The sequence below is a fragment of the Macaca thibetana genome, chromosome 13 (genome assembly GCF_024542745.1).
Source record: "Macaca thibetana thibetana isolate TM-01 chromosome 13, ASM2454274v1, whole genome shotgun sequence".
NCBI classification, from domain to species: domain Eukaryota; kingdom Metazoa; phylum Chordata; class Mammalia; order Primates; family Cercopithecidae; genus Macaca; species Macaca thibetana.
This window is the reverse complement of record NC_065590.1, coordinates 91,586,021-91,606,901: the sequence shown is the minus strand read 5'-3', so window position 1 is coordinate 91,606,901 and position 20,881 is coordinate 91,586,021. Positions and strand designations below refer to the sequence as shown.

Sequence of the window (20,881 nt, the reverse complement as noted above, 5' to 3'; positions counted from 1 at the left end):
GCCACTGTGCCAGGCAGGCCTGTCTTTTTAATATTGATCTTATTTACAGGTTGAACAAACTTACTTAGGGATAAATTATACTAGGTAAAATAATTTCTAATTTAGTTTTGAGGATTGATGCATGTTCCTCATTCAGCAAATGTTCATCTACCTTCTATGTGTGACGTTTTAGGCTGGGCGGGCTTCAACAATGAGAATCAATCTAACTTTCACAGAATGAAGTGTGAAAGTGTGGGGATAGTATGGAGGGGAGAGAAGCAAAACAAATACGATAAATGCCTTGAGCATACCATGTAACCAGGGCATCTGCTTAGTATAAGACACTCAGGGACCTCTTTATAAAAGGATTTGGGAAGAATGTAAAATGCTAGTGTGAATTGATTTTTGTGCTGTGATTATGTATAAAAATGAACATGATTATAGACAAAAGTTAGAGGAGAAGATGAATAATAAAATCAATTTATTGGTTAAGATGGTGAAGTCATGGGCTACTCGTTTGGTATTCGGTACAAATGCACATTTTCCTTCTTAAAACCCAGCTGAAGTCGTGATCTTTGAATGAAGCTAAGCTGACTGTCCCAGCCCAGCCCTCTGCCCCTCCTCTGATACACTGACTGTACATGCCTTTCCCTGATCCTTACATACTGTCATGTGTTAGTTTTTCTTACTTTTTAATTTTCTTAATTTTTATTCCTTTTTAAAGCTATATGTGCTTTAAGTTTCTTGCTTTGAATATGCAAAACTTTTCTCTTTCTAACTCAGTTTTACATTCCTTAGAGCAGGAGTGGTTCTTTTATATTCCTCAACCCTATAGTGCTTTGCATACGAGCATAAATTATCATGTATATGTGTGTTTACTTCTGCCAAGTTTATAGGGATAAATATATTTGATTATAAATGTGGATAAAAGTAGAAGTATTAGTACAATAGTCCAAACCTAGGAACTTGAGGACCTTATTTAAAAATATAAAATGTATTGGTTCCCTCCCCTGGATATACTGAATCAGAGTTTCCAGAGAATAGGAATTAGAATCTTTTTTAAATTTGTTTGTTTTTTTAAGAAAAGCAGCTCCTCCAGGTGATTTTTTTGGTTTTGGTTTTATTTTTAAGATGAGGGCTCATGGTGTCATCTAGGCTGGAGTATGGTGGTGCCTCATAGCTCACTGCAGCCTCAAACTCTCGGGCTCAAGCAGTCCTCCCACCTCAGCCTCCAGACTAGCTGGGACTGTAAGCAAGTGCCACAGTGCTTGGCTAATTTTAGTTTTTGTGGAGACATGGTCTTGCTATGTTGTGCAGGCTGGTCTCGAACTCCTGGCCTCAAGCAATCCTTGTGTCTCAGTCTCCCAAAGTGCTGGATTATAGGTGTGAGCTACTGCATCTGGCCTTTACTCTCCTGATACTATCCTTTGGAAGTCTTAATTTTGATGAAATCCAATTTATCTATTTTTCTCTTTTGTCATGGTGTTTTGATGTTGTAGTTAAGGTAGACTAGGCCTAACCCAAGGTCATGAACATTTTATTTTGTGTTGTCTTCTGAGTTTTATGATTTTAGGTTCTACATTTAGGTCTGTGATACATTTAGAGTTAATTTCTGTGTGTGGCATGAGGAAGGGTTTTAACTTCAGTCTTTTGCATGTGCATTTCCATGTGTCCCAGTGCCAGTGGGCCAGTTGTTGAAATGAGAAACATTCAAACACAAAAGGGTACTGTGAAAAGTGAGTCTTCTTTCACTCCATTCCCCAATTTCTAGTTATCCTTTCTGGAGGCAACGTTTTAAATTGATTTTTGCATTACGTTTTAAATTGATTTTCCTTCAGGGCATTTTATATACATACAAGTATATATGTCTGAAAACGCAGATTGAAACCAGGTTTTAAAAGACCTTGAATTATCCTAATATAGAAGAATATGTAGATGAGGATTAATTTTTTCCACGTTACAAGCTCACACATTGTCTTTTGTGACTTTACCACACTTCAGCAATGGATACAGCTATGGAGATTTAACTGCTTTGTTTCCCACCTTCCCCAGACTTGTTTTATTGTAGGCTTTTTTCCTCAGTTCCTTTCTCAGCCTTAATTTCCACCTAAAATAAATGGATGCAGATCAAACAATGAAAAGCAGACTTTAATTTTTTTTTTTCTTACATTATCATCTTAATATTTATTTCAGGGAGCTTCTGATAATTGGAGGTGTTGCGGCCCGGGATCAGCTCTCTGTTTTGGAAAATGGAGTAAGTTGTAGTTTTAATTTTTAAAACATAATGTCATGGGCTGTTGTTTTGGCAATACAGCTCTATTTTGTTTCAAGAAAATTTAAGTGCGGCTGAAATTAGTGCAAGATCAGAAGAGTATATTTGTTCAAAGACATCTTGCAAGTGTGCCTTTTCTTCTCCCGGAAGTATACAAAGCAGTAGTCTCTCCCAAACCTCTCAGGCAAAATTCCAGCATACATGATTTTTTGTCGTTTACCCTCTGAACGTTTGAGAATTTCTTTCTGGCCTTCATGGGTAAAGAGTCATTCTTTTTGGGGAGATAAGTGAAAAAGAAGAAACTGGAGTTAAGAACAAAAGAAGAGGTAAAATAGATTGCAGATAAGGATAGAAGTTCCTGCAGTGGCCCTTGGGAAGGATGAATAATGATAAGACAGTGGGTAGTAGTTCCAGTGAGGAGAGAGACGAGTTCAGTTATGTGTAAGGGGAAGGCGCAAAGGCTGTGCTCAGGCATGCCATTGTGAAGGACAAAGCTAAGAGGATGTAATCTCCAGTGATCTCCACTATTGGAGAAGAAGTTTAGGATTTTTTTTTGAGAAGAGTTTCACTCTTGTCACCCAGGCTGGAGTGCCATGGCACGTTCTTGGCTCACTGCAATCTCTGCCTCTTGGGTTCAAGCAATTCTCCTGCCTCAGCCTCCTGTGTAGCTGGGATTACAGGCATCCACCACCACACTGACTACTTTTTTTGTATTTTTAGTAGAGACAGGGTTTCACCATGTTGGCCAGGCTGGTCTTGACTCCTGACCTCAGGTGATCCGCCTGCCCTGGCCTCCCAAAGTGCTGGGATTACAGGAGTGAACCACCGTGCCCGACTGAAGTTTGGGAAATTTTTAACCGTTTATCAGTTCTGTGAAGGTAGGACTTCATGAAATATTTTTCGTATGTGAAATAACTTACAGCTTATAAATTTCTCTTTTATTTCCTTTCCTAAATATTTAATCATTTAAGCTAAACCATCCAATATTGAGTCATGACAAGCAATTATGTCCTTTCTCCAATTTCATTGGTGCTCCTGTCAATCTAAATTTTGTGCCACATGGACTTTACATTTGACCTGGTATGCCATATTAAGAGCAAGGAATCATATTACCATACTTGTTAATACTATTCTGAGTAATATTGCTTTGATACGTTTTTATTTAATGCTATGGTTTTAATGTCCCCACCAAAACTCATGTTGAAATTTAATTGCCAATGTAATAGTATTGGAAGGTGGGGGCCTTTAAGAGATGATTAGACCGTGCGGGCTTTGTCCTCATGACTGGGTTAATGCCTTTGCTGTAGGAGCGGGTTAGTTATTGCAGAAGTTTGGGCCTGTTTCTTTCTTGCTCCCTTCTGCCATGGGATGACCCTCACTAGTTGCTGCTGACACTATGCTCTTGAACTTGCCAAGCCTCCAGAAATGTGAGAAATATTCTTTTCTTTATAAGTTATCTACTTTGTGATATTCTTTTAAGGCAACAGAAGATAAGCTGAAACATTTAGTGTGTTTTATTTTGTTTTAGTGGTTGTAAGAGAGATTTAATAAGTTTATTCCCAATCTTGCTTCCTCAAACCCATTTTTCCCATAAGATAATATGTTTCTCAATTCCTGTTTTCCTAAAGCTTATAGAGTTTTTAGGGAATTAAATCTGCTTTCATCAGGATGTCTTAAAATTTGGTACTAACTTGAAGCAATTGGAAAGGCAGTGTTATTCCAGAGCATTCTTCGCAGAATTCAATTCTACTCTACTTCTTAGCGGATCTAATATGATCTTTTTCTGTTCTTCTCTCTATCTTACATTCTCTGCTTCTATTATCTTCCACCACGCTCTGGTTCAGCCTTAGCCCTGTGTTGGGTATTATGCTGGGGCAGAAGTCAGCTTGGCAGTGAGAGAGTGGAAGCATTTTAGTTTTCTAATCTTTTAGACTTGCAATATTATGCAAGATGTGCCATTGAGGCCTGATAAAGGTAGGTAGTGCTATCATAAAAATGATACAAATGAAGATGTCTCACAGGCTTTTCTGATCTAACTGACTTGAAACAAAACAAAACCCTGAGAGGCCTTGTCTGTTTTCATGCCCACTTTACCTGCTGAAATTAGGAAGGAGGAAACTCACATGGTTAGAATACTGTACTAAACTGATGTCATAGAACCAGATGGTATTTTGTTCACTGCTGTGTACAGCACCTGTCTCAGTGCTTGGCACATAGTAGATTCTTAATACATTGGACAGATTTTATCTTCACATTTTCAGACAATATTTTCTAGGTTGAACTTGCTTGTAATTACCAGTGCAGATGAAACAATAGGGTCAGAAATGTCTGCTTTATTTTTCATGGGATAGTAAGTGTCTCCTATTGGATCAAGTTAAAAGTTCATTCAGCACAATGTTCTGTTTATTTGAGGAGTGAGATATTGAAGTAATGGAACTAGAGGAATAAATTTGCTAATAGAAACCAATATTTTTAGTACAGGGTGGAGAAAACAGGTAAAAAAGAATGGAAGTGTTGTTTTTTAATGCCTGTCAATTAAAGAGTAGAGGTTTTGAATTGCCTAATTTACTGAATGATCTTATGTAGTACCTTATTTGTGCTCACATGAATACATCATATACACACTTTGTTTATTTTTATTTATTTATTTATTTCTGGAGATAGAGTCTTGTTCTGTCACCCAGGCTGGAGAGCAGTGGTGTGATCTCGGCTCACTGCAACGTGTGCCTCCTGGGTTGAAGCAATTCTCCTGCCTCAGCCTCCTGAGTAGCTGGGACTATGGGCACAGGCCGCCACGCCTGGCTAGTTTTTTTGTGTGTGTGTTTTAGTAGAGACGGGGTTTCACCATTTTGCCCAGCCTGGTCTCAAACTCCTGAGCTCAGGCAATCTGCCTGCCTCAGCCTCCCAAAGTGCTAGGATTACAGGCATGAGCCACTGCGCTGGCCCGTATACACACTCGAAAAATACCTTATCTTGCCAGGCGCAATGGCTCACGCCTGTAATCCAGCACTTTGGGAGGCCAAGGCGGGCGGATCACGAGGTCAGGGGATCGAGACCATCCTGGCTAACATGGTGAAACCCCGTCTCTACTAAAAATACAAAACAATTAGCCGGGCATGGTGGCAGGCGCCTGTAGTCCCAGCTACTTGGGAGGCTGAGGCAGGGGAATGGTGTGAACCCAGGAGGTGGAAATCACGCCACTGCACTCCAACCTGGGCATCAGAATGACACTCCATCTCAAAAAAAAAAAAACAACACTTCATCTTTATTGACTGCTTTCTAGAAATGGGTCAGGCACTGTACTAAAACCATAACATGTTCTTACTCAGTACTTACAATAATCCTCTGAGATGGTACTCTTCCCTATTTTTGAAGAGGGCTTATATCAAATATTAAGTTGCCTAAGATCGTATAACTCAGAACTTTACTCTGAAACCTATGTGTCTAATCACCATACCTATGGACTTGACTACAAGATATGTGTGGGAGAATGCAAAATGTTAATTGTTTGTGTACTGGCACCGAGGCTCACTGTTCTCTTCTATGTATGTTTGAAAATTTTTATTTAGTATTCTAAACTTCTGTTTTCTCATTGAATAGGAATAATTATAGTAGTATTTACCTTAGTGGTAACATGAAATAAAACGTGTACTTGTAAAACATTTCACAGAGTGCCGGTTCATTATAAGCACTTGACAGATAGTAACTATTACTGTTTTCCTGGACAGTCTGATCACCATTACTATTAACTATAACCAAATTTATTGAGCACCTGGGACACTCTGCATCTGGTGCCTTACACATCTTATCTCTTAATTATCACAACCATGTTGAAAAGGAGAAGGTATTTCCCCAATTCAAAAATGGAAAAATTGGTACTAGAGGAGATTAAGTAAATTAAGGTCACAGAGCAGAGTAATGGTGGAACTAGGACTTGAGTTCTAGGTTCCATTGAGTTCCAGTAAATTCATCTGATTTTTGCTTGGAAAATATAAATTTTATACATTAGAATGTATATCAGTTAAGGATGTCAAAATCAATTTTGGTCAAAATACCAAAATCTTCACATTAATTTCAAACCAATTATCAGTTTAACATATGCCATTATCTGTAACTCCTTTTTTTTTTTTTAATAAATTTAGAGTTGACATATGCATGTTTTTATTTAAAAGTAGACAGTTATTGGTTGCTATTTTAAGGTAATTATACTGTTTCTTTAGTTTTCATTAAGTAGTTGTTTTGCTATTTTTCAGGTAGATATAGTTGTAGGTACTCCGGGAAGACTAGATGACTTGGTGTCAACTGGAAAGCTGAACTTATCTCAAGTTAGATTCCTGGTCCTGGATGAAGCTGTATGTTGAAAGATAAGCATGCTTTTTTAAAAGTTTACTTACATTTTTTGAGATAAAATATTTAAAATGAAGAAGAAATATAATTCAGTCATGATCCTACTACCTAATCATTGTTATCAGTTTGGTATATTTTCATATACTCTTTTTATTTATATGTTATTTCATGTAGTTGAAATCAAGATATGAGGAATCTGGGAATATTTTTAAAAATTTTATGTAATATCATAAGTATTTCCTGTAATTGTTTGTAAATACTTTATAAATGCTGTCTAGTGGTCTATCATATGGCTACTTCAGGTCTATTATATAGCTACTTCATGGTATATTTAATTACTCTTATTACTAGGTATGTAGGTAGGTATGATTTTTACTCCAAATAACCAGCTTTGTTTGTACATACATTTTCTACATACTATAAATTTGTTCCTTGTGTCAGAGATATAAAATGTAGACCATCTGGAAGGACGTAAATGTCTTTGAGGCTCTTAGACATACTTCCAAATCATTTTCAAGTTGGGTTTAACTAGTTCCTCAGCACTGAGGGTTTTTAATTTTTTATATGAAAAGTCTGTTGAAGGATATATGTTAGAAGCTGTTGACTGGCATTTTCATTCTAGATTATTAGATTATGGTTTTGGATTATTTGTTGTCACCTCTTCATATTTTAGTCACAAGGAACTTAAAATTGAATTTATAATTTATCTTTAAATATCCAACAAAATAGTTTTGAAAATATAGGACTATGTATATATATGAATTAGTTTCCTTATATTTTGTTTGATTTAGCAAAAAATATTTTTGATACTGATTAAAACTTATTTTCTATACTGATTAAAAATTTAATTTATTCTTTGCTTCTCATACAGGATGGGCTTCTTACTCAAGGTTATTCTGATTTTATAAATAGGATGCACAATCAGATTCCTCAGGTTACCTCTGATGGAAAAAGACTTCAGGTATAAAATTATCAATGCATCTTAAAATACATGTAAACAATTGTTATGTATTAACATTACGGGATCCTAGGGGGTGTTGATTTTCTGGCTGGAAACCTCTGCGGCCAGTGGTGCCTTAGGCCGAGTTTTACTCAGTTCCGCCCACTTGGCCTGGCAGGCTGTGCTCAGCTCTCACTACCAGCCTGGACCCCATGCCTCCCAAGGGTGAGCCAGGCGCAGAGTGGCGAGGGATGTATGAGCGAACGTGGGGTCTGGCCACTGCGCACAGCCAGGTACACTGGGTAGCTCCAGGCATTGGCATGGGCACCGGCTCTCTGTGGGACTGGTGGCCTGGCCCCCAGGCTTCAGGACTTCCCCAGTTTGAAGGTGGGGCTTCACCGGGGACTAGCCCCCTTCCACCCAGGAGCCTGTCTGCCTCCTGCCGCTGTTCATGGTGCCCAGGCTGTTCATGCCAAGGGGCATCTGTAGGCCAGCACTGGGCTGCCCTCAGCCTGCCTTGGCCATGCTCCCATGTTCGCTGTTACTCAAAGGCTGGAGGCAGCCAGGGTGCCAGTGGGTTGGTGTATCAGTGCTGCCTCAAGTGTGCACACCCAGCTGGGTTGTGACAGTGCCCAAGCTCGGCCTTAACTTTGTTCTGTCATCAGAGTGGGTGTTGACAGCAGAGAGAGGCCAGGCAGCGGGAGCAGACATCTCTGAACCTATTGGGGCAAGGGAGGGCCTTTTAGTGGCCCCCGGGTGCAGAGATGCCTGGGTCCGCGGCTACAACTTGGGCGGCTGCAGCCATGCCTGGGATGGTGGGGCTCCTGCATGCTCCTGGCTCCCACCACCACTCTGGGCCCAGCTCCATCTCAGGGCTCCTCTCTGTCTGCCCCTCTGTGCCCAACCTCGCTGCTCCCCCTGTGGCAGGCGACTCGGCCCAGCCCCATTGAGGTGACTCCCAGGGCAGCGGGCTCCAGGGCCCTCCCAGGGGTGGACTCTGGGGACTGTCCTCCTCCTCTCTGTGCCCTCCCCGCAGCGGTGGCAGGCAAGAGTGGCAACACGGGGCCCGGGTCCAGAGTGGTGGAGACTCTGGGCCTGGGAGTGAGTCCTGCCCAGTTTCGCGAAGGTTGGGGTGGCCCAGTCAGCTGCCTTGGGGATGTGGGGCACAGGGGACCCACCACCACCACTGCAGCTTCCACAGCCGCTCTTGCTGCCACTGCTCGTGGCGCCCCACTGCAGCCAACATGATGGCAGCAGCCACTCCTGACGACCTGCCACTGCCATCATTAATGCTTATGAGCAGGGTCAAAGCGTTTTTTTTTGGTGCCCTCTCGTGAAGTTTATTACTATGTAAAATGTTTTCTTTTTGTTACTGGATGAAATAGTATACTCAAAGGTAACATTCTTAAAAGCTGCTTTTAGAAATAGAAGGAAATTTGAGGAAATTTGTTGGGTGTTGCAGAAAACTGTAAGTACAAATTCTTAGTTATTTTGTCCTATAGAACATTTAGGGTTTGTATTCCAGATCATTAGTACTGCTTCCTGTTCGAAGGAAAAATAACTTGCTATTGAAAAATTGTTATCTTCTCTTAGTTATATCCTTCTTTCTTAGGAAATGTTTAAGAAGGACAAGCTTTTGAGAGAAGGGGACTGATAGTAATATAGGATTTTTGGTTTACAAAAACATCTCATTTTACTCAGTTTTGTAGGAACTTGAGGAAGAGATGGCATGATTTCTATGTGACAGTGAGGGGACTGAACCTCAGAGAGATCAACCCGCCCAAAGTCATACCTCCAGTTGTCGCTGCATAGAGTAAAGTGTTGAACTTATCTTTGGAGTCCAGGCTAGCACACTTTGTGTTTCATATCAGTGTTTGTGTGATTTAATAATTATTATAAAAGTTCATCTCAATTTGGGGTTTCCTCTTCTTAGGTGATTGTTTGCTCTGCCACTTTGCATTCTTTCGATGTAAAGAAACTGTCGGAGAAGATAATGCATTTTCCTACCTGGGTTGACTTAAAAGGAGAAGACTCTGTTCCAGATACTGTACACCATGTCGTTGTCCCAGTAAATCCCAAAACTGACAGACTCTGGGAAAGGCTTGGAAAGAACCACATTAGAGTAAGTGATTTATAATATTAACATTTATGTAGACTAAAACAATTTATAAACTAGTTTAGCCTTGGGCTCTTAGTGATGCTTAAGGCAGTCAGTTATTATATCAAAGAAAAGTCCAATACATTGTAGACCCTTAGACCTTTAAAAAGCACTGAATAAGTGATGGACTCCATCTTTTATTTTTCTCTCTTCATAATATTGCTTTTGTGATCAGCTTCCTTGATATAATTTTTATAAGTAAATAACATATATATACCTAATTTCAGATACAGTGATTTCCATTTTTAGTAGTACTTTAGTAGGAGCCCTCATAGGTGTCCTCTTGATGTACTTTTTTCTAAAAACCAATTTCATGTGGTCATCTTGTCACTTTCTTCACTGTGATTAGATTTGCCTTTATATAGTAAGGTTATGTTTATTATAAATATGCGATATTTTAGAAACCACATTTTCATTATTATTATTAGCTTTAAAAGTGACCTTAGACCTATAGTTAATGAAGGGTTTTTCCAAATCTGAAGAATGATTTTGCCTACAGATTGTGTTATAAAGACATATATCTGAAATGCAGTGTAAAGACAAATATAATTCTCCCTTTTAAAAAATGACATCTATTCTGAATCATTATTTAACGACTCCTCTATCCTGTTTTTATTCCTTGTTTTTGATAGACTGACGATGTACATGCAAAAGATAACACAAGACCTGGTGCTAATAGTCCAGGTGAGTTAAAAAGAGTCAAACGTGTTGAAAGATTTTGAAAATGAAATTTATACCTTACCTATTCTCATGAAGGATGTGAGGTGACCTGCAAAATTAGAACAGGAAATTTGGAAATAAAGACAATAAAAATGATAAAAAAGAAATGGGAAAAAAGCTGATACTAGTCAACTTAGAGGAATATGAATCATTGAATTTATTTATTTTTTGTTTTTTAATTTTTTGAGACAGAATCTCGCTCTTGTCACCCAGGCTGGAGTGTAATGGCACGACCTCAGCTCAAGGTAACCTCCTCCACCTGGGTTCAAGTAGTTCTCGTGCCTCAGTCTCCCAAGTAGCTGGGATCTCCTGCCACCACGCCTGGCTAATTTTTTTGTATTTTTAATAGAGCTGGGGTTTCACCATGTTGGCCAGGCTGGTCTTGAACTCCTGACCTCAGGTGATCCTCCCACCTCGATCTCCCAAAATGCTGGGATTACAGGTATGAGCCACTGTGCCTGGCCTTAATCATTGAATTTAGATGTTAGTCTCCTGGCATCTAAATCACAATTTTTTTTTTTTTTTTTTTTTTTTTGAGAGAGGGTCTCACTCTGTCACCCAGCCTAGAGTGCAGTGGTGCGATCTCGGCTCGCCGCAACCTCTGCCTCCCAGGCTTAAGCAGTTCCCCTGCCTCAGCTTCCCGAGTAGCTGGGATTACAGGCATGCGCCACTACCACCCGGCTAATTGTATTTTTAGTAGAGACAAGGTTTCACCATGTTGGTCAGGCTGGTCTTGAACTCCTGACCTCAAATGATCTACCCGCCTTGGCCTCCCAAAGTGCTGCGATTACAGGCATGAGCCACTGCATCCAGCCACAAATATTTTTGATTATCTAAATCTCATTGATCATAGGAAACCAGCAAATTTTTCTAGAGAGATTATTTTATACTGACCCTGAATTCAAGAAGAAATAATCATGTAAGTTTCTCATATCAGGGATATTGCATAACAAAGAAAAATTTCTTTAGCTACAGCTTTGCAAAAGATACTGAAATGATTTTGAAATAGTTGTTTGTTGACTTTTTTGTGTGTGGTAGAATATACATAACATAAAACTTTGCATTTTAACTATTAGTGTACAGTTCATTGGCATTAAGTACATTTGTATTGTTGTACAATCATCACCACTATCCATCTCCAGAACTTTTTCATCATCTTAAACTGCAAATCTGTACCATTAAATATTTGGCAATTTTTTAAAAGCCTAACATTAAATTCTGCCTCAATGAAGATTCTTCTGTGCAGAGCTGAGACACGCTGTTTCAGGTTAAATAGTGTTTTGAAAGTATAGGAAGGTATATCATGATACAAGGATGGTGCTTAGAAAACTTGGAAGAATGAATCTTAAACCCATTAGGCTGCATGTCTGACATCAGATGTTTCAGGTGGATCATTCATTGGTGAGGGTCAGACTCTGTTTGCTTCATGGTTGAATTCACGGGCAGGTTTTCAACTATATCAAAAAGGTGAATTATCTGAAATCTTGATTAAAGATTTGAACTCAGGTTTATGTGTAGCTCTAAATTAACTGGACACATACTTAGTTATCCTTATTGTTGGAGAAGAACAGAGACAGTATTTGAAAATCTGTCATCCCACTGTTTGAGAATGCATTTTATAAAATTCCAGTTTTTATTCCTTCTTATATTTTTCTTGCAAAAGTTTTGCTTAGTTTAGACTACAATTAGAGATGATCAGAGAGACCTTAGAAATACTTTGGGTCACAGAATTAACGTCTTAACATTCAGTGGTTGAGGAATAACAATTGTAGCACAGCTTCACACTGAAAAATAGAGTTGGAGGATGGTGACGAAATTACTAGATTTTTGTGTTGAGGTTTTTACTGCGTAGAGTGAAGTATGAACTTTCTGGTATTTAGATTGATTTAGAAAGTACATTATTTTTAAAAGGAGTTAAAATAATTGTATAAAGCATTTATTGAGCATTTAGGGAAGTTCATGCAAGGCAGAGTATGACTTGTTCTTCATGAGGGATGAGAACAGTGTTGCTGTGAGTATGTATTTCTGTTAATTTGTACATATGTATGAGTATGTTCCCTCATAAGAGGTATGGTTATAGATGTTTGTATACTACATAAAGTAGCACAAAAAATATTAACAGAAACAAAAATAAATGAATGAATGGATTAACTTACTGTTTTACTCTATCTTTACTTCTTGTCCTTGTCTATATATAATACTTTTATTAAAACAGGTATTCTTTTTTAGGAAAATTAAGCAGTCAGTCTATGACTATAATTATGTGTATTCATGACAAATTCAGATTGAAATTCTGTTGGTTTTTGTTGTTGTTATGGTATTCAAGAGATGTGGTCTGAAGCTATTAAAATCCTGAAGGGGGAGTATGCTGTCCGGGCAATCAAGGAACATAAGATGGATCAAGCAATTATCTTCTGTAGAACCAAAATTGACTGTGATAACTTGGAACAGTACTTTATGCAACAAGGAGGAGGTAATTTTTTCTCACTTGAAATAAATTATGTTTATTTCCTCTTGTGATAGATTATTAATCTCATGTTGATGCAATCTAGAATACATGTACAGAATTTAAAGCAGTGATGGCATATTTTAAGTATCTATGCTTATTCAGTACTTTTCCCTATGATAAGCCCTAGAAAAAACAAGAGAGAATTTTCCACATAGGTACATTTTCATTACAGTGAACTTGAATCACAGCATTCTAAGGGTTTTATATCATTTGGAAGAAGGATAAAGTTGTTTATTAGTCTTAAAATTTAAAATGTGATCACTGAAATAATAGAATGTATGTCTTTTAAACCAGTAGATGGGGAAAAGCGAATGAGGAAAAAATCCTAATCTAAGCAAGAGCAAGAAAGGAAGGGGAATAAAATGAGAAAAATTATGGTTAGAAATTATAGAATAAGATCAATGTTGGAAAAATCTGAATGTATGAGTAAACACTGTAAGTATCAGTGGACAAAGTCTTCTCTTACAAGGCATGGATTGTTGGACTGGATGAAATCTAGCAATATGCTGTTTACATGGAGCATACCCAAAATCTGAGGACACAGAAAGATGGAAAGGAAAAGGAATGAAAAAATATTGTGCATGTGTCAGCTAAAATATTAACCAAAAGAAAGCCAGTTTAGCTATATTATTAAGAGATGCAGTAGACTTTAAGACAAATATTACTAGAAATAAACAGTCACTATGTAATAAAATATTCAAGCTATAATGAAACTATAAGGGTTCAGATTTTATGCTTCTTATAACTTCGAGTGTGTAAACTGTATTAGTGTGTTCTTACGCTGCTATGAAGAACTGCCTGAGACTGGGTAATTTGTAAAGGAAAGAGGTTTAATTGACTCACAGTTCTGCAGAGCTGGGGAAGCAAACATGTCCTTCTTCACATGGCAGCAGGAAGGAAAAGTGCTGAGCAAAGTAGGAAAAGCCCCTTATAAAACCATCAGATCTCATGAGAACTCAGTCACTATCATGAGAACAGCATGAGGCTAACCACTCTCATGATTCCATTATCTCCCACCATTCCATTACCTCCCACATGTGCGGGTTATGGGAACTACAATTCAAGATGAGATTTGGGTGGAGACCCAGCCAAATTATATCATAAACCAACATGGAAAAATTCTCAATCAGTTGTTATGGAAATGCAAAATAAAATGACAGTATAATACCATTGTACATGCTAAACTAAAAATACAACACCGAATTTTGGCTATGGAGCAACTGCATACAGTTGGTGAGAATAGATTGTTGATGAGAATATAAAATGGTATAAGCACTTTAGCAAAGGGTCTTGCAGTCTTTTGTAAAACTAAAAATGTTGTCTTATGGCCTAGCAATTAAACTCCTAGATGTTTACCCAGGATAAATGAAAACACATATTGACAAAAAGGTGCTAGAATGGCCATAGCAGCTTTATTTATAATATTCTAAAACTGAAAACACACTGAGTGTCCATCAGTAGGAGAATGGATGAACAAAGTGTGAAATACAATGGAATACTACTCAGCAGTGAAAAGGAACAGACTTTTCCTTGCTGAGTAGACACAGCAACCATGGATGAATCTCAGAAATGTTATGCCAAATTGAAGAATATATACTGTATGAATCTATTTATATGACATTTTTTAAAAGTCAAAACTAATCTATGATAGAAAAAATATCAGAACAGTAGTAGTCCCCACAAGGGTGGCAGCAGGGATAGGCTGGGAAAGGATATGAGGGTATTCTTTGGTGTGATAATGATGTTCTGTATCCTAATGGGACTTCCTCAGCAAATCTACTTAAGATTTGTAGATTTTCTTGAATACAGCTTTTACCTCAAAAGAAAAAACAAATATTGAATTCTAGTTAATTATATGCATGCTGAACTGTGTACTGATGTCTGCAATTTACATTGAAATGTACAAAAATATAAAGATGAATTGATGGATGGACACAGGTATAGGTAGATATGTGGTTAAAGCAAGTATAGTAAAATGTTAATTGTTGAATCTAGGTGGTGGGTATACAACTGTTCGTCGTTAAAATTATTTCAATGTCACTACATGTTTGAAAATATAAATGTTGGAAAAATGTAAAAAGTAAAAATTGGCAGATATACAAGGTAACATACAAATCCCATTGTACTGAGGAAAGATTAACACATCTTGTTATAACTGATGTACATCAAGGAGATAGAAAACTCAGGAAGGATATAGAATATTTGAACTAATAGTCATATAAAGAACACATTACACTGTTCATTATAGTGAGCACTTAAGTAACACTTTTTTTTTATAGTGACTGTTTTGTAATACTTATTTTCTTCGTATCAATGTTTTGAATGGAGGAGTTGATTATGTAGTAAGGAGTACTGTTGATTAAGTAGTAATATCCCTTAGTTACTTTGATCCTCCTTCCCTAAATATTCTGGATGTGGATGTTACTTCTGCCTAGAAAACAAGTTTACCACACCATCACTAACACTCAAACACAATATATACCAGATTATAGGGGTTTAAAAGAAGGGATTAAAGCATCCGTGTCCCCTTCACACATACCCTAACCAGAGAGTTCCAGTGTGTATTTGATACTTCCCTAAACCACTTGAATTCAGGATGCAATAAAATCTCAGGTGTATGCCTCTAGAAGTTCTGGTTAGCTGTTATTTCACTCTGCATAATTGATTTTTGTGTTATTCATTTTGAATAGATATCTTTCAAAATGTATTGTTTCCTTGAATTTTCAAGTATACTTACTGAACTTAATTTACCTTGGAGAACAGTTAAGTGGCATAATTGTTATTTTGTTACCTCTCAGTGGTTACTCTTTTTGTTACTGTGTCTATTTGAAGAGTTTTCTTTTGGGGGGTTGGCTACCACTGCACCTGCCTCTAAAATAGCACCTCTCCATCTTTACAGTTTGCTGCTTTGAATCTTCTGTGGCCATGAAACTAGATAACTATGTTGCTTAAAGCACCTTGAGAAGAGAGCAGGCTTATGGGCATGGCCTTTTAGGAAGCACATTAACTTGATGAAGCTTAATTTTGGTTCCTCCAAGAATGATCTCTTTTCCCTACTTTTTGAGTCTTAGTTTTATGGAGGATAGTGAGGTTCCTGGTATACACATCGGCATTTTAGTTGGCACACTGCTTGATCCACTCCTCCTATAGATTGCGAAGGGTAACTTAAGATGCCCTTAAAAGCAGGACGACTTTAACGCTCCATAGAGTTCATTTTAATCGTACTTCATTTGTGACAGAAATTGTGTTAACCATGGTTTATAGCAAGTTGGGGCATAGATTTTTATGGAATTGTGTGACACTATTGTAGTCTCAATTTTATTGGTTTTTTTTACATAGTCTTAGGCAGATGATTTTCCAAGGTTAAATGCTTAATATGCTTTTCACTAGGACCTGATAAAAAAGGACACCAGTTCTCATGTGTTTGTCTTCATGGTGACAGAAAACCTCATGAGAGAAAGCAAAACTTGGAAAGATTTAAGGTACTGATATATATAGTTGATTGTTTCCTTAATACTTAAGAGGGGCATTATATCTAGTTTTAAGTAGTTCCGGTTAATATTATTAAAGCAGTTATTGTCCTAGAAATTTCAAAATGTTTCTACCCTAACTAATGCGTCATCATCATGACAGGGATTAGTGATTGTTGACACTCAAATGGTAAATTACACATTCTCTATCAGCACAACACTACTATAACAAGAATTTTCAATTTTAGAAATTTTAGTTAAATTATTTCAGGTAGCTATTTTTAGGAGAAGTATCATTGGATAGCTAAGCCATGTCTATAAGCCTTAAAAATAGTCTCCAGCAATAGCCATAAGGAACTCAATTTGTAAATTAATTAAGACAGGTATCAGAATATGGTTATGTAGAATTAAAGTTATTTTGATACTGTTTGGGGCAGACCTTTCTGGTTATGTGCTTGCAGCACGTGAACGGGTCAGACAGCTCTTGGTGTAGGTGGGTGGGGCTTGAGCCATTTAGAACTAAAGGTCAGTAACCTCTCTACATCCAAGCAGTCTCATTAATTTAATAGACCCCAGTGTATAGTACAAGTATCATTTTCTAAGAAAAAAGATTGGAAGTATTGGGTTGAAGAACTTTGACTTATGTTTCCATGCTGGGTGTAATCGATACAGATGTGAAAACACATCGCATGGCCTCGTTTGAATGTGTGCTACCCTTCTCGACCTTAGGCATTTTTCCGGACCATAAGTCAGTATACCCTTTTTCCACCCCCCAGATCTCTAATTTTGCTGTGCCTTGAGGCACAAATGACATCGAAAGGCTAATTTGTATTTCTTGGTGAGCACCAGGGGCCTACCCTCATTTTCCTCCCCTTGAGAATTTTGTCTGTTACAAAAAGTGTAGCCTCCAGGTAAAATATCTAGTATTCTGGGTTTATTTGAATGCAAGAGTAAGATAATGCTTATGTCTGTACATTGTGTTCTGTTTTATCTTTCTCTTCAATTTCTGAAGATATTTCTAAAGATTAAGCCAAGTTTTAGCAATGGTTTAATATCTTTGAGTAGAAAAAGAAAAGCAAAATGAACCCAATCTCTGATTTAATCACCTTAAATGTCATGTTTCAGCAGATCATGACATACAACTTCAAGACTTGGTCCAGTAAATTAGGAGTATGTGGACCTCTAATCCGATAGTAACACTTGAGTTTTTAGAGGTCTCATTTAGTGGAAGGATAGCATTTATTTTTATTGTTTAGTATATGTGCTAACAAACTCCTTTCTCTCTTCTCTGTTCTCTTTAGAAAGGAGATGTAAGATTCTTGATTTGCACAGATGTAGCTGCTAGAGGAATTGATATCCATGGTGTTCCTTATGGTAAAAAGCAACTTTTTATGCTTGCAGTGTGATTGTTATGGAATCTAAAGTAAAGCCTTCTAATATGTTTGAAAAATTTAGAAACTAATGGCAATTCTTAAGAATTGTTTTTATTTACAGTTATAAATGTCACTCTGCCCGATGAAAAGCAAAACTACGTACATCGAATTGGCAGAGTAGGAAGAGCTGAAAGGTACTTCTGTAATTTTTTCTCCCCCATTTTTAAGCTTGTACGCTTTAGGAATAAAGTCTAATAGGATGCTTTTATCATCTTTCAGGATGGGTCTGGCAATTTCCCTGGTGGCAACAGAAAAAGAAAAGGTAATCTTTGTAGGGCTCTATTATATTCATTGTGTGCGTTATGATTTCAGATGTTGGAAATAAACAGTTTGATTTTCCTATTTAAATTTAATTCAGCTGCATGTGGAATACAAATGAACTTTTTAATGGCATTTTTTTCTGTATTCAAGAATGGACAAATAATAGGGTGAAATTTAGAAAGGAAAAATGCAAAATATAATTTTTCCTACTAGCTTTATTGTAGTCATTTCCACCAAAAACTATTTAAACATCGTCTGACATGGTGCCATGGAAGACTTTTCATGGTGAGGGCAGATTTATTTTGATATAATTGCTAATTTATAGAAAAGTTGTAGTCATAAGGAGCTCCCATATACTCACTGCAAAAATTTACTAGTTGTACATTTTGCGTTATTTGCTTTATTATTCTCTTATATAAAACATTTGAACTTATTTTTCTTTTGAACTTTATTTTTTATGTTAATCTTGACATAGTATGCCTTAATATTTACTTTTTCATCCTACTTTGAGAATTCCTTTTGATATCTGACACCCATTTTAGGAAAACTTTTGGATTATTCTCAAAAAGAACTTTTTCAGAAGACCTGTTTATTTAATGAGCTACTGAATAGTAGTAGTCAGTAGTAGTACTACTGAATAGTAGTAGTCATACTACAATAGTAGCAGTCAAGTAGTAGTCACTTCACCTATAATCTATTTTTCTAGTGCCTTGAGGACAGAAAATACTTAAAAACAAATTTAGAATAAGATATTTAGTATGTCTCTATCTCCATGCCTGTTAATATTTTTTCCTTTTTAAATTTAGGTTTGGTACCACGTATGTAGCAGCCGTGGAAAAGGGTGTTATAACACAAGACTCAAGGAAGATGGAGGCTGTACCATATGGTACAATGAGATGCAAGTAAGACTTGGAGTCAGGCTCACAAATAATGTATTAAAATGGTAAAATAGACAGCATTTATCTTCAAAAATTATATCTGGAAATTTTGTCTCCCTTACTTAGTTACTATCTGAGATAGAAGAACACCTGAACTGTACCATTTCTCAGGTTGAGCCGGATATAAAGGTACCAGTGGATGAATTTGATGGGAAAGTTACCTACGGTCAAAAAAGGGCTGCTGGTGGTAAGCTTTGAATTATTTTAAATACTATTTTAAATGTAAATGTACCTGTTTTGAACTTCAGTTTGGGAAGGCAGTAGTTTCATTTCATTAGGTTAAGAGTATATTTTTAACATGTTAATCATTCCCTTGTTACCCTCATAGTACTTTGTCCATACCTGCCTGGTAGCATTTTTTAATTGTGTCATCTTTATGTGAATGAAAGACTTCAGCTTAGCTCTTTCTCTTGAAGTGTTAATATCATAAGAGTAGTTGAACATTTTGTGGAATTATTAGGAAACAAGAGCATAATAGGTGATTTTGAACAAGGAATTAGAAGCCTTTGACTTAATTCAGGTGATAATTCAGCATATTATTTCCTCTGCCTGGGATGCCCTTTTGTTAGCTTGTTCCTGAAAAATTTTAAGACTCAGGCCTAACTAGTTGTTTCCAAGCCAAGGGTGGGTAGGGGTATTGGGACAGCTGTTAGTGAGGCCTAATTATTTATTTATATTGAAATAATTGATTTAACATTTTTTAAAGTCAAAGTTCTGGAGATAACTTGCCCAGTAGTACATTTTATTGCTACAAGCAGTGTTTAAAGTGATATAATTGAGCCAAAGTATTGCTGACAAGTTATTTCAAGCATGTCATTTACATTACTTTGTTATTTGTGTGTGATGCAGGTGGAAGCTATAAAGGCCATGTGGATATTTTGGCACCTACTGTTCAAGAGTTGGCTGCCCTTGAAAAGGAGGCGCAGACATCTTTCCTGCATCTTGGCTACCTTCCTAACCAGCTGTTCAGAACCTTCTGATTTTTACATTTACTGAATAAGATTTGAGTAATGAAAGTCTGTAGTCTTAAAACTCTAAAACAGTTGTACTGCTTCCAAGCAGCAGTATTTATAGTAACGTAAGCTATTAATGCTAACTCTTGCATGTCAGGAAACATTAGTCTTAGGAATTCTTCAAAAAATGGCATCCCAATGAAAATAAATTTGATGACTATATATTTCATGAAGGTTTGTGTCTTATTTTAAAGTTATATTGATACTTTTTTTCTATTTCTTTTTTAAGAACAGTATGGGCTTATGAAGTAGAATTTATGGGTATGTGAATCTGGCAGAGGACTTACATGGAACCACTAGGGAATATTCTAAAAGTAGGTTTTCAGATGGTTAAGGTTGTCTATGTGTATATTGAAGCTAGAGGAGAGTTGGAACATGAAGGAAAATTGGATGATCCCAACGTAGAAGAACTGCTTGTTAGTTTGGAAGCTTGGAAGTGTTGAGGGAGTCAGTAAAGGTTCTGTGTCTAAGGATTGATGACTGATGTGATGGTGACAGTGAAGATGTATCTTCTTTTTATGAACCTTTCTTTCCAGATGATGCATACCCATTGAAGTAGAACTAATCTGCTGTCCCTCCAGGTCTTAAAATCAAACTCAAACTCAGGTTTTTTGTTTGTTTGTTTGTTTGTTTTTATTATTTTAATTTTATTTTTAATTTTTATTTTATTTTTTATTTTTTTTGAGACGGGGTCTTGCTTTGTCACCTAGGCTGGAGTCCAGTGGTGTGAACACAGCTCACTGCAACCTCCCAGGCTCAAGCAATCCTCTTGCCTCAGCCCCCCAGGTAGCTGGGACTACAGGCGCACACCACCATGCCTGGCTAATTTTTTTGTATTTCT

At 37.2% G+C, this 20,881-nt stretch overlaps 1 protein-coding gene across 1 annotated transcript in view; it reads left to right on the top strand.

Moving 5' to 3' along the window:
• Positions 1-20,202, top strand: part of DDX1 (DEAD-box helicase 1) — a 37,779-nt gene extending 17,577 nt beyond the window's left edge. Inside the window, exons 14-26 of the mRNA XM_050754039.1 lie at positions 2,173-2,233; positions 6,505-6,603; positions 7,470-7,559; positions 9,472-9,660; positions 10,329-10,380; positions 12,743-12,889; positions 16,316-16,407; positions 17,697-17,769; positions 17,890-17,962; positions 18,048-18,090; positions 18,896-18,991; positions 19,094-19,214; positions 19,877-20,202. Of these exons, the coding sequence (XP_050609996.1) occupies positions 2,173-2,233; positions 6,505-6,603; positions 7,470-7,559; positions 9,472-9,660; positions 10,329-10,380; positions 12,743-12,889; positions 16,316-16,407; positions 17,697-17,769; positions 17,890-17,962; positions 18,048-18,090; positions 18,896-18,991; positions 19,094-19,214; positions 19,877-20,007 (1,267 nt within the window). The 3' untranslated portion in view covers positions 20,008-20,202. The remainder of the gene's footprint in view (positions 1-2,172; positions 2,234-6,504; positions 6,604-7,469; positions 7,560-9,471; positions 9,661-10,328; positions 10,381-12,742; positions 12,890-16,315; positions 16,408-17,696; positions 17,770-17,889; positions 17,963-18,047; positions 18,091-18,895; positions 18,992-19,093; positions 19,215-19,876) is intronic.
• The last annotated feature ends 679 nt before the right edge of the window (positions 20,203-20,881 follow it).